Source organism: Accipiter gentilis, chromosome 32, assembly GCF_929443795.1.
Source record: "Accipiter gentilis chromosome 32, bAccGen1.1, whole genome shotgun sequence".
In the NCBI taxonomy this organism is placed as follows: Eukaryota; Metazoa; Chordata; class Aves; order Accipitriformes; family Accipitridae; genus Astur; species Astur gentilis.
Window position 1 is genome coordinate 3,055,604 of NC_064911.1, and position 12,451 is coordinate 3,068,054.

Sequence of the window (12,451 nt, forward strand, 5' to 3'; positions counted from 1 at the left end):
TTGGCATTTCTTTCCTTTATGTCATTGATTTGGTAGTATTTTAGGCAGATGCCATACATAAGTAGTCTAATCCCAAAAGATTTTACTATATATGTAGAATGTCTTCTGTCAGTTCTTAGAATTGTAGAATTGCAATAGCTGATGGATCATGTAAAGTCATGAAAATTCAGGGTATTTTAAAGTACTAGGTTTTTTTCTTTTGAAGATGCAGGGCCTTTACTGAGACTTAAAATAAGTGGAAGATACCATCAATATCGAAAGTTGGTAGGCCAAACAAAAGGCCAGAATTGGTTAAATACATTCCTCACCTTTCCATTACAAAGTAGATGGCATCATTGCTCAGGGCCATACTCTGTCTTTTTTTTTTTTTTTCTGCTGGTTTGTCATGAGCAGTAGTCAAACACAGAAAGGGTTAGATGAAATTCAGATCTTTGACCACAGCTTAATATACTCAAATGTAAGGGTTAAAATAAAGTGTCTTCAGTTGGATACTTCATAAAATATGGCAATTATTTTGTAAAGGTAAAGATGTTTTTCAGTATTAATCAGGACTTTGTGATCTATGTATGTTTCAGAAGCTCCTGCTTCTGTAGCTCAGGTGTACAGATAGTAGCAAAAGCCTGGTTCTCTCTCTTCTCCAGCATTAAGAATTAAAAGACAAATATTGTAACTTTGATATTTTAAGTAAATGCCTGTTTCAGATGAAATTTTTCTGCAGAAAACTATAGGTACAAAAATGTATGCAGGATACAGTCTTAATAGCAGTTTAGGGGAACCTTTAGACTATTAATGATTCTGGACGCTGGTTTTGTGCATCACCTAACCATAATTTACTTTCCTAGACTGTACTACCTAATTGTTTGTTGCACACATAGATGGATTTCATCCTACTCTGAATATGCTTTTGAGGATCTAGTGTAAATGTGCAAAGTATTTGGTTATCTCACCTGTGCTTGAACTCATCTAGTTGAAACCCCTGGGTTTTATCCACCTCACCTGATGGTTACATTGCTCTTGTCTCTGAGATTTAGGAAGAAAGATGTGTTGTGTGGTAAAGAATGCTTAAAATGAAAACTTGAATTGGCCTGTTGGTGTTTGTGTGTATCAGTTTCACCTTTGATTTACAACTGTATCTTACATTCTAGGTAAAACTGCCATTTAATGCACAGAGGATTATCTCACTTTCCAGAAATGACTTCCAGTCATTTCTGAAAATGCATAAATTAACTCCTGAACAATTGGACTGTATTCATGATATCCGAAGACGAAGTAAAAATAGAATTGCAGCACAGCGATGTCGTAAGAGAAAACTTGACTGCATACAAAATCTTGAATCTGAAATTGAAAAACTGGTATGTATAAATATTAATTACGGTTGACTTGAGTCTTTATCTAAACGTCTTGACTGGACCTCTGGCAGTAGTGTGAGAGTGAGGTGGCTTACTACTTTTTCCACTCAAGCTTAGAAAACTTGTATCAGTCTTAAATGCCTTCTTGGTAGCAGTTCTAGATTTTCTGTGCTTTACTCAAAAGTCTGCAGAAGGAAAAACGTGTGTACTTGTTTCCATTCAAGTAAAACTGCATCACAGTGTAATTTTCGGTGAATGGTATTTCTGAAGCCCATCAACATTAAGCTTAATTGTACAGAATGATTCCCAAATGGTCATCCCACTCTTTTATTTTTCTATCTTTTCCCATTTCTTCCTTTGTGCTGTTGTTCTTCAGCTCGTGGTATTGCTCGTGATCAAGTTTACAGTTATGCAATTGTTAGTTGTGTAAGTATTGTTCTTGTAACATATTAACATGGGCTGGTGAACTGTTTCCTGAGTCTTGAATCTTAAAAATGAGACCCTTGCAGGAAGGCGGAAGATACAGCAGAACTCAGGAAGTTGCTTGCCTTTTTAGCAGTTGTATCAAGATTGTAGCTGAGGAATTAATGCATCCAGATTTCTCTCCAACCATCTGTTAATATAATTTCTCCTTCTTAAAAGGCAATAAAAAGATAAGTGTGTAACTTAAGAGAAATGTGGATAATCTGGAGTTCGCCTGGCAAGAAAATAGAGTGGCTTTTTTCTGGTCTTTGTTTCTGACCCTCTCATCTCAGTTTCATAGCTGATCCTACCATGTGCACTAAATAGTTCAGTTGTTTAGGGTCGCTGTAGTCTTAATTCTTGTTTATGGAGTGTTTTAGACTTTGTGTTTATGTACATGAATTTAGTATCTGCATCAGCTAGGAACATATGCAGTCATGTTGCACCTTTCTCCTTACGACTTCAGAGTGAAAAGGAAAATAAAATTAGAGCAAAGTGCCGTAGGCTTGACACTTACTTCCCTGAAGTGGTCCATCATCTTGCGCTATGTGCACTTCTGCAACAAAGGAGATTAATTGAAGGAAGGTCATCAGTGCCATATAGCCCTGATGAGTTGACAGAGCAAGTCATTCAGTATGCTGAATGAAGAAGATACTCTGGGAGGGAGGGAAATCAGGTGATTGTTAATAAGTTACATTATTCTGACTGAAGAGAGAAGTTGCATTTCTGACTGTTCAGAACTTTCTGCCTTTTTTATGTTGTCATATTCTCATTTCTGTTTGTTAGGTAACTTTGTCAATATTGTGCAACACTTGGGGGGGGGGAGGGGAATTAGAGAATCATCTGCAAGATTAGACCTGTAGTTGACTAAGTGACTGATAATCATAATATAATATCCTTTCTTCTGCGGACCTGTGCTGGAACAGACTGAATGTCTGCTGTTTGACAGATATCACTGTGCAAGCTCTAGACAATGAGTGTTGAGAATTGTGAAGTGACATTTGAGTTATGACTCCTGCTCTAGGCACAAACATGTTCCAGTTGCTTATTTTTTCCAACTGTGCAGGTAAGTTTTTTCAGAACTTCCTGAAAAGACCTTGTTTGGAGCTGTTGAGCATGTCGGACAGGAACTGGTGTTATGCACCATCAAACTTGTGTAAGTTGTGCACAAATACAGAAACATAAAGATCTGTCTAGGCATAATTTCCAGGTGGGTGGAAGAAGAGAGACATCTGTGAAAGGCATTGTGTGGTACATCCAGGTGGCTTCATGCATGATGACTCCTGCCTTGCTCCTTCTTCTCTGGGTCAGTCATGTGTCTCAGGCCTGTTAGTCTTTGATCTTCTTGTGGTTTCCTCTGTAATGTGGCTTTGAGAGAGGATAATCAGGTATAGCTGTAGTTTAAAAACTCTTGACAAGTAGGTAATACTATGTGCTATAACCTGGTAGGAAATACTATTTGGTTTAATTCCTCATCCTGGCTTCCAGTACGTGCAGTATATTGTCTTGTACTAATTTCTATTTGTTGTTGATTATCAGGTTTTTGTTCTCTCAGATTAAAAGATAATATTTGTGGTATGTTTCTTGGGAAAGTCCTGTATCTGGAACAGACTAACCCTCTGCATAAGTAGAGGCTGGAGACCAACTGGCTGGGGAGCAGCTTTGCTGAAAAGGACCTTGGGGGTCTGGGCAGACAGCAAGCTGAGCATGGGGTCAGCAGTGTGTCCAGGCTGAAAAAAAGGCCATCAGTGTCCTGGGCTGTATTAACAGGAGCGCAGCCAGTGGTTTGGGGGCAGTGATTCTACTCCTATACTTAGCACATGTAAGACTGAATTTTTTGCCCAGTTTTGACCCCTCCCAGTGCCAGAAGTACACTGACAAACTGGTGCAAGGTTAGGACAAGGCCACCAGGATGGTCTGGCCTGGATTTACTTCTGTGGTGAGAGGCAGAGGAAACAGGACTTCTGCTTGGAGAAGAGATGGCTGTGGGGAGACCTAATAGCCATCTGCCCATATCTGTTGGGAAGTTCTCAAGATCATGTAGCCATTAGGACTGGAAGAGCTTCGTCTTCCCAGGGGGTGGTACTTCACAGAAGGAGAACAGGAGACATTCCCATAAATAAAAATGGGAGGTTTCAACTGGATACAAGGAAACACTTTTTTCCAATGGGGACAACCAGGCAATGGAACAGGTTACCCAGAGAGGTTGTGCATGCTCTATCCTTGGAGGTTTTTGTGACATGGCTGAGCAAAGCCCTGAGCAGCCTTATCTTACCCAGAGCTGACTTTGTTTTCAGCAGGAGGTTGGACTACAGACCTCCTGAGGTACCTCCCCACCCAAGTGATTCTGTAAAATTGAAAGTCTTATGTTAAGGTCTACTTATATGGAAGAAAAATGCTGTTCGGTACTGAATCTAACTGTTATCTGGGAGAATTAAGTTTGGACATTTCTCTTGATCTTCTGTATTGGTAATATAATTTTTGACTCCCATACAGTCTTTGCTTACTGATCTTGCAGGTGAACCTATGTGTTCTTTTTTTACTAATGTGCTGTATTTGAGAATACATGTGGGCCACTCAAAGAGATGTTGGCTTGTTAGAAACAGCTTCTGAGCACCTGTGTATATTCACATTCCTTGTACTTTCTCACCTCAAAGCTTTAAAATGAGGGTACTTATGAGGGGGAGCAGAGTAAAGGACAACTGGCCTCAAGAAGCACTACTTCCCTAAAGATTCTGTAGCTCAGAGAAGGATGTGTCAGTGAGTGACATACTATAAGCTGTGATCCAAGAAATGTAATTGAGATCTTGTTATATATACTATAGCAAGGAGAGGAAGTGTGTGAACTAAATAGATTCTTCACCAGAAGAATTAAAAGAGCTCTCAGTTTGATGATTATTGTGACCTCAAAACTAGCTGGCATTACTTTGCAGTATTAGTGTAATGCTGCTAAAATAAAACAATATTTAAATACATTAATCTGTCAACAGCTTTGGATGGGGCAGGGACCTTACACTGGAATAACGATTTCTGAATGTTGAAGTTTGTGTTAACCGGCAGTCCAGGTAATTTCATCAGTCCATAATACACAGCTGAGTGCCTCTACATACCCAAAATGTACATAAAGCAATTTCAGATTAGGAGATCTGCTGCTCCCAACAGCTGCTCCCAGTATGCTGACAAGTGGAAGTTTATTAGCAAAGCACTCCTTCTAATCATTTTAGGCAAAAAGGACTGGCAACAACTGCTTCTCTTGCAAAATGCCACTTAAAGTTAGTCAGTTCTTACAAAAAGAAGTTGTAGAGATTGCAGTATGAGTTTCTCCTGCAAAAGGGAATGTGAGAAGGACTGAAAATAATTAAACTTTCCAGGAGTGAATTGACATAGCAATTGTGATAACACAGAGTCCCTATGATTATTTCTTAAAAACTATTTAAAGCTTTGTCTGTCTTCAGAACTCTGCCTCTTAATTAATTATAGAACTCAAAATGTGTGGCATGTTTGGTTTGTGGGGTTTTCCCCCTTTTTTTACCAATTGTTTCCGTATGGTCTTGCTTGTTTCCTGTTCTTCTTTGCCATTTCCTTATTTTTCTTTTTTTCTGGATGTTGCTTGTTTCCATGATTAGACCAGCCCCTCGGTTATCCATGTCCTTTCATCTTCAGCCAGTTGTATCAGAAGTCTCACAAAAATTCATGACACTGAAGTAAAAACAAATAACAAAAAAGCTGATTTTTAATGAATAGTACATTTTTCTATTTGATACTCATTAGTGAATTGCCATACCTTTTGCTGCCTGTGGTGGGTTGGCCCTGGCTGGATGCCAGGTGCCCCCCAAAGCTGCTCCATCACTCCCCCCTTCAGCTGGACAGTGGAGAGAAAATGTAACAAAGGGCTTGTGGGTTGAGATAAGGACAGGGAGAGATCACTCAACCAATTACCATCATGGGCAAAACAGACTCAACTTTGGGAAAATTAACTTAATTTATTGCCAAGCAACTAGAGTAGGGTAATGAGAAATAAAATCAAATCTCAAAACACCTTCCCTTCACCCCTCCCTTCTTCCCGGGCACAACTTCACTCCCAGATTCTCTGCCTACACCCCCCACCCCCCCCCCAGTGGCACAGGGGGATGGGGAATGGGGTTTACAGTCAGTTCATCACACGTTATTTCTGCGGCTTCATCCTCCTCAGGGGCAGGACTCATCACACTCTTCCCCTGCTCCAGCGTGGGGTCCCTCCCACGGGAGACAGTCCTCCACGGACTTCTCCAATGTAGGTCCTTCCCATGGGCTGCAGTTCTTCACAAACTGCTCCAGCGTGGGTCCCTTCCACGGTGTGCAGTCCTTCAGGAGCACACTGCTCCAGCATGGGTCCCCCATGGGGTCACAAGTCCTGCCAGAAAACCTGCTCCAGCGTGGGCTCCTCTCTCCACAGATCCACAGGTCCTGCCAGGAGCCTGCTCCAGTGTGGGCTTCCTGGGGGGTCACAGCCTCCTTCAGGCACCCACCTGCTCTGGTGTGGGGTCCTCCCTGGGCTGCAGGTGGAGATCTGCTCCACCATGGACCTCCCTGGGCTGCAGGGGGACAGCCTGCCTCACCAGGGTCTTCCCCACAGACTGCAGGGGAATCTCTGCTCCAGTGCCTGGAGCACCTCCTCCCCCTCCTTCTGCACTGACCTGGGGGTCTGCAGGGCTGTTTCTCTTATGTGTTCTCAATCCTCTCTCCGGCTGCTGTTCTCTGCAGTTTTTTTCCCCCTTCTTAAATATCTTATCACAGAGGTGCTACCACTGTAGCTGATGGGCTTGGCCTTGGACAGCAGTGGGTCCATCTTGGAGCCGGCTGGTATGGGCTCTTTCGACATAGGGGAAGCTTCCAGCAGCTTCTCACAGAAGCCACTGCTGTAACACCACCACCCCACCCCTGCTACCACAACCTTGCCACACAAACCCAATACACTGCCCTGTGTTTGGAAAATTCTTTTGTATTACGTAGCTGCTAGATTGTAAGCTCTTCAGAGCAAGGACAGTCTTATTTCATGTCTGAGTGGTGTCTGCCACTCTTAAGCCTGTTTGCTGTGTAAATAAAACTCAAAGCATTTGTTGTGAATGAGATTGTTACACAGCTTTGGTTTAGCAGCAGTTTAGGATTTGTTAATATTTTGAGATAGATCACAAGATTAGGTTGTATAATTTTAACAGTGATTTGATGGAATTTGTTACAATCAAATTTGCAACTTAAAGAGTCGAAAATGGCAAGGATCACCTGGCACTTACAGCAGCGTTGCGCACAGATGGAGGTTAAATCAAATCACACACACGCACAGACAGAGAAAACCGTTCCAAATCACAGAGACAGGCAAATAGTTCTGAACCAAACTGCAAATGCACATGCACAGATACAACAGTTCTGAACAAAATTTTACACAGAGGTTAACCTATGATTAAAATTTCCCTTTTGCGAGTTTCATAAATTACTCACTTTTATGTGTTGGCATTCATCAACAGACGTCCAATAAACCTCACAAAATCAGGCCTTTAAGTCCTTGTGAAATTTACCCTGAGGGGCTTCCCAGCTGGGTCACACAGCCTGCTGTGGTCCTGGAGAGCTCAAAAGGTCTTGCCTTGGATCGCTATTTATAGGGTCTTGAGATGATTGGCTTTGGTCACTATTTTACATTCTGGCTACAATTTGTGCTGAGTCATTCTGATATACAATTCAGGGAGCAGATGGCCCAGATGTGGCCAAAGAGCACCTGAGCCCAGAAGTCTCTGTACTTGCAACCAAGGTAAGAGCACAGTGGGAGGTTTTCCCAAAGCATGCATGGCTTATTCTGAGATCTCAGAGGCCTGGGGGAGGCTGCACCACCACAGCAGTCAGCTGGTATTCTCCTGTTCCAGTAGTAGGTTACCTACCTAGTGGCACCTCTGTTCTTGTCTCTTCAATTCACTAAACTGTCATTTCTCTGTCACTCTACTTTAACTTCCAGTGTTCTAGCCCATGCCTTGAAACAGAATGAAGTGCTGCATTTCCAGAGAAAATAGTTCGTTTACAATTTTAGCATGTTTTATTTCTTTAATTTTCCTATATTTTCTATTTACTTCAGAAACTCTTCTGAACTCCATTGTTTGTTCTGCAGTGCACTTAGCACTTAAGAATTGACTTTATTTAGCAGAGTAGTATCAATAGTGAAAACATGATGTCTGGTTTTCAACATTTAACTTTTAAAATATAAATCTCTATGAAGACTGCTTTGCTTAATGTTTTGTTAAACCAGTGGTAATGGTTTAAATGTTACCCTGTAGAATTAGTGTTTCAGGAATACTTGCAGTAAGTGAAGCTAGGTTTCATTTATTAAATAACTACAAATTACTTTTTGGCTGCTAGCACGAGTTTTGAAAAGGTTGTATGTCTGAAAAATCACTTCAAATAGCTGAGTTGATAACACTTCAAGAGAGGTTAGGATTGTCCTTTTGAGAGGCATTTGATTGTGTCAGTGTTTACCTTCTTATTGCCAAATTACTTCTTTTTCAGCAGACCAGATTATTTACAGTCTTGTTTTAGCTTTATTAGGAACATAACAAACTATAGGTTTTGTGTTAAAATGCAGACTAAAAGGCTATTTTTCTTCTTGCAGCAAAATGAGAAGGAGAACTTGCTGAAGGAAAGAAACCACATTTTGTCAACTCTGGGTGAGACAAAGCAGAATCTGACTGGACTTTGCCAGCAGGTGTGTAAGGAAGCAGCTTTGAGTCACGAGCAAATACAAATACTTGCAAAATATTCCTCCTCAGATTGTCCGCTTTCATTTTTATTCCCGGAGAGAGAACGAACAGCTCCATCTGAGCTTGCGATACCAGCGTGTATAAAGTTAGCAGATGGTCTTTCAGGTGTTACATCCACAAGCGAGCAGAGTTCTTGTTATCAGTGTGTGAAAAGTGTGTGTGATGCAACATATGATCAAGTACAAGAACTGCATCCAGTTTCTGTAAGAACATTAGAGAAAACTTCACTTGTGGAACAGTGTGGACAGAGCGGTGGTATCACAGACTTCTGTCAGCAAATGACTGACAAATGCACTACAGATGAGTGAACCAGTTCTCTTCCTATTGCCAGCCTCTCAACATTGCAACTAAAAGTGAGATTGAGCATTATTGTAAAGTAACTTAGTAAGTGAAAGAGAAGATGAAACTTCATCTTACAAAACTACATTGACAATGACATGGTCATTATATTACTTGGCAAGCCTTGGGTTTGCTCTGTGTAGTTCTAGAGTGTAATTTGTATGTGTCAGCCCTGGAGCTTTTTCTGTGTGGTGATGCTAAGGAGAGTTCAGGAAAGTTGTTGGAAAGTATGAACTCTGTGCACACATATTTATTTGTCAGAAAGCTTTCATTTGGGTATAGAGCAGCCTTCACTCTGATTTATGCCACAGTACCTAATGCCACTCTGCATCTCAAGAAAAGCCTCCTAACAGGTGTTTATGCACAATGACTTCTATACGTGGAATTCTTATCTCTTCAAGATTTATTTTTTCCTGGTAGACAAACCTTAGGGAACTTATATAGCTCTGTAAATGTTTATTTTGTAGATGGGTTAGGATGACATGACAGTATGAGGAGATTCTGGCAAGTGCTCTCTGGAACAGCTCATTGCTTCCTGCTGTTCCCATTCCTGTGCCAGAGCCAGCTTTTATTGAAATATATGCCTTTGTCTTAGCTCTCCAGTATGTAGTTAAGACAAGTGGAACAGCGGAGGTGCTGCAGCATACCGCTTTCTTCTCTAAATTTTGTGGGAGGAATAACAACATACTGGGAAATGCAGAAGTTTGAAATCGATGCAATTCTTTGATTAGTGTGCATTGGATCCTCTGGCATCTGAATGCCATATGCTTGTTAAAATTCATTGCTGTATTGTGACTTGTCCTAGCACCTTCAAGCTTGCTGCTGTTTGTGGTAAGTTGGAATCAAAGTATTGTGAAAGTTTTAAGGACAGATTTTTTTGAGGTATTCAGGCACCAAATTTGTCGATTTCAGTGCCTGATTGCCTAAAGTAATCTACAAATGTATTTGTTCTCTGATCATTGGGACCAGTGAAGATCTATTTCAGAATTTTAGTCTTCAGGATACTTTTATGGCTAAACCGATAGTACATTTTCAATGGCTTGTGCTATAAGCATAAACATATAGAAGGTATGATAAGGAAATGAGCTGGAGGGATTTCCTTTATTTACTTTGTGAAGGAGAAATTCAGCCACTAAAAATAATCCCCATTTTTTAGATTTTTACATGGCAGTAGATGCATATTGTATGCCAACGATGCTTTGTTATTTACATGTTATTCTCACACCAGAACTAAGTATTGAACCTCACCACAGAAAACTTTGGTTTTGCTGGTTTACAAAACATGAAGAATCTTGTACAAGCCAGTGGAATTCTTCATTTCCTACCTCAGAGTGTATATTAGCTTTTTGTGTCTTTTGTGTGCATGTACAGTAGGCAGCAACTAAGCAAAGGACTGTTGTAAATACTGCTTTGCAGTTTTATCTTGCAGCGAGACAAAACTTGTTCTTGGCAAGGCTCTTCTCCCACCACCCCCCATAGGTAACATAGCATTAATAAATATATTAAGACTATTAAGCCACTTATTTAAAACAAACATTTAAAATTTGACAGATTTCAACAGTACTTCTCATAACCAGCACGTAATATAAGTGACTACACTACCTCACCTATGGGACTGAAAGTTGATTTAAATCTCTAGTGATATCCTTGGATTTTCATCATATATCATTACTTTTTTAAGGAGAAAATTTATGTTAATGGAGCATAGCTTGTATAAATCACAGTGCTTGCAGTAATTGAAATTCAGAAATAAATACTATATGGCAGACATCATGAGAGTTCTACTACTTTGGGTATATTTTCAGATAATTGAGTTGAAATTCTTTTAAATGACTATCATTTATATATGTTGATCCTGTATTTGTATTACTCGTGAAGCTCTCTGGGTTTTTTCTCCGGCGTCTGTATATGCCTGGTTAATTTAATCCTGCCTCTTTTCTGTGCTGCCACCCTGGGCAGTGTTTTGCTCCTAAGTCTCCATTTTATTTAAAAAGCAAACCAACAAGAAACAATGAAAAACAAAACAGAAAGCCCCAAATCTCTCTACTGTCCATAGGCAATATCACTTTTAAAGCTGGTGATATTCTGAAATGACGTGGATAACGGCATTAAAGCATTGTCCTAATAGTACACATACTCTGAAATGGAATTCCTTGGGTTAAATGTTTGTTACAAAGGCATGGAGCATGTATGTAGAGAATGACCGACTGAGAGCTTAAACATACCCAGTGGCCCAAACACCTAACACACTTCACTATGGATGTTGGAAAACCGGGTCAGTGGTTACCAAGTTCAGAGGCCGGAATATCTACCAAAGAGTTGTGCTCCACTGCTGCAGTCTGGTGATCAGCCAGGGTCTGAATTCCACCCAGCAAATAGGTGCAGGGCTTCCAGTGCAGAAATCATGGCTATCGTTGACATATAAAATTCATGTCATGTTTTTAAACCCATGATGAATTTCATCAAGTTTGAGGGTAGGTTTTTGCCTAACCAGCTGTGTCTAAATTTTTAAAATATTTATTTAATACAGTAGACCTACAAGTTGCATGTTGACTTCTATAGCCTATATCATCAACTTGCAAAAGTTAAGAATGAATGACGATTTTATGATACAGAATTCTCAGGTAAATGTTTTGGAGTTTGGGTTGGGTTTTTTTTTTCAGTAAAGAAATACTCGATTTTGAAATTGTAAAATACTTTGTTAAAGCATGTTTTAAAATACTTTTGACGGACTATCTTAAAGCCATAAGAGTATGATGGCATACAGATTGTAAAATAAACAGATAATTACAACAGTTGATTTTGTATCTTTCGTAATTCAGTATTTTCTAAGACTACAATAAAAACCACTATCCTTTCTACAAAGGCTTTTCTTTTTTTGTACAAATCTTTTGCAGTGAAAGTCTTTACTGGTGCATTATTCATTTATGTAGTACTACTAAAACATTTCTGAAAACAGTAGCAAAGTAGTCTATATAATTTATAAGTTCCTGAATAATACACACAGTAGCAAATATTACTGAGTTGGAATAAATTTCCTGTGAGTTTATTTGACTTTTTTGTGTCCTGTTCTGTTTCAGTGAGCTTTCTTTTCTTCGGAACTTTGATTTATTTTTTAATTATTTTTTAAGAATTATTTTAAGGGAGGGAAGAGGTAGGTGGTTGATTAATGGGATATTGTAAGTTTTTGGGGTCTAGAAAAAATTTGGAGGTGATGATTCCGTACATCACATAGATCAGTGCATGAGACTGAGGTTTATCAGGGGAATTTGTAATGATATGTATGTTTATTAAGCCTCTGAAGAAGTATCTTTGTAATTGTAGATCTGTTGGGTCCTTTTAAATAATGAGAAGGATTGCAGAAAAATTACCCTCTGAGAAACTGCATTTATCCTAATTGTCGTCTGTACTTCTGAAACAGTAAACTGTAATACTGGATCTAGCCTTTTAGTATTGTGTTTTACCTTGCTCAGAAAGCTTTTCATTGGAAGTCTTCCTTCATTTAAACTTTTTGGAACC

The 12,451-nt window shown here is 39.7% G+C and overlaps 1 protein-coding gene across 2 annotated transcripts in view; it reads left to right on the forward strand.

Moving 5' to 3' along the window:
- The window catches only part of BACH1 (BTB domain and CNC homolog 1), a 30,788-nt gene extending 19,058 nt beyond the window's left edge, over positions 1–11,730 (forward strand). Inside the window, exons 4-6 of one of the 2 annotated variants that reach the window (XM_049835129.1) lie at positions 1,146–1,352; positions 2,278–2,487; positions 8,446–8,526. In XM_049835129.1, the coding sequence (XP_049691086.1) occupies positions 1,146–1,352; positions 2,278–2,457 (387 nt within the window). In that variant the 3' untranslated portion in view covers positions 2,458–2,487; positions 8,446–8,526. Of the gene's footprint in view, positions 1–1,145; positions 1,353–2,277; positions 2,488–8,445 lie in introns of both variants that reach the window. The other variant, XM_049835128.1, reaches the window with a different exon arrangement.
- The last annotated feature ends 721 nt before the right edge of the window (positions 11,731–12,451 follow it).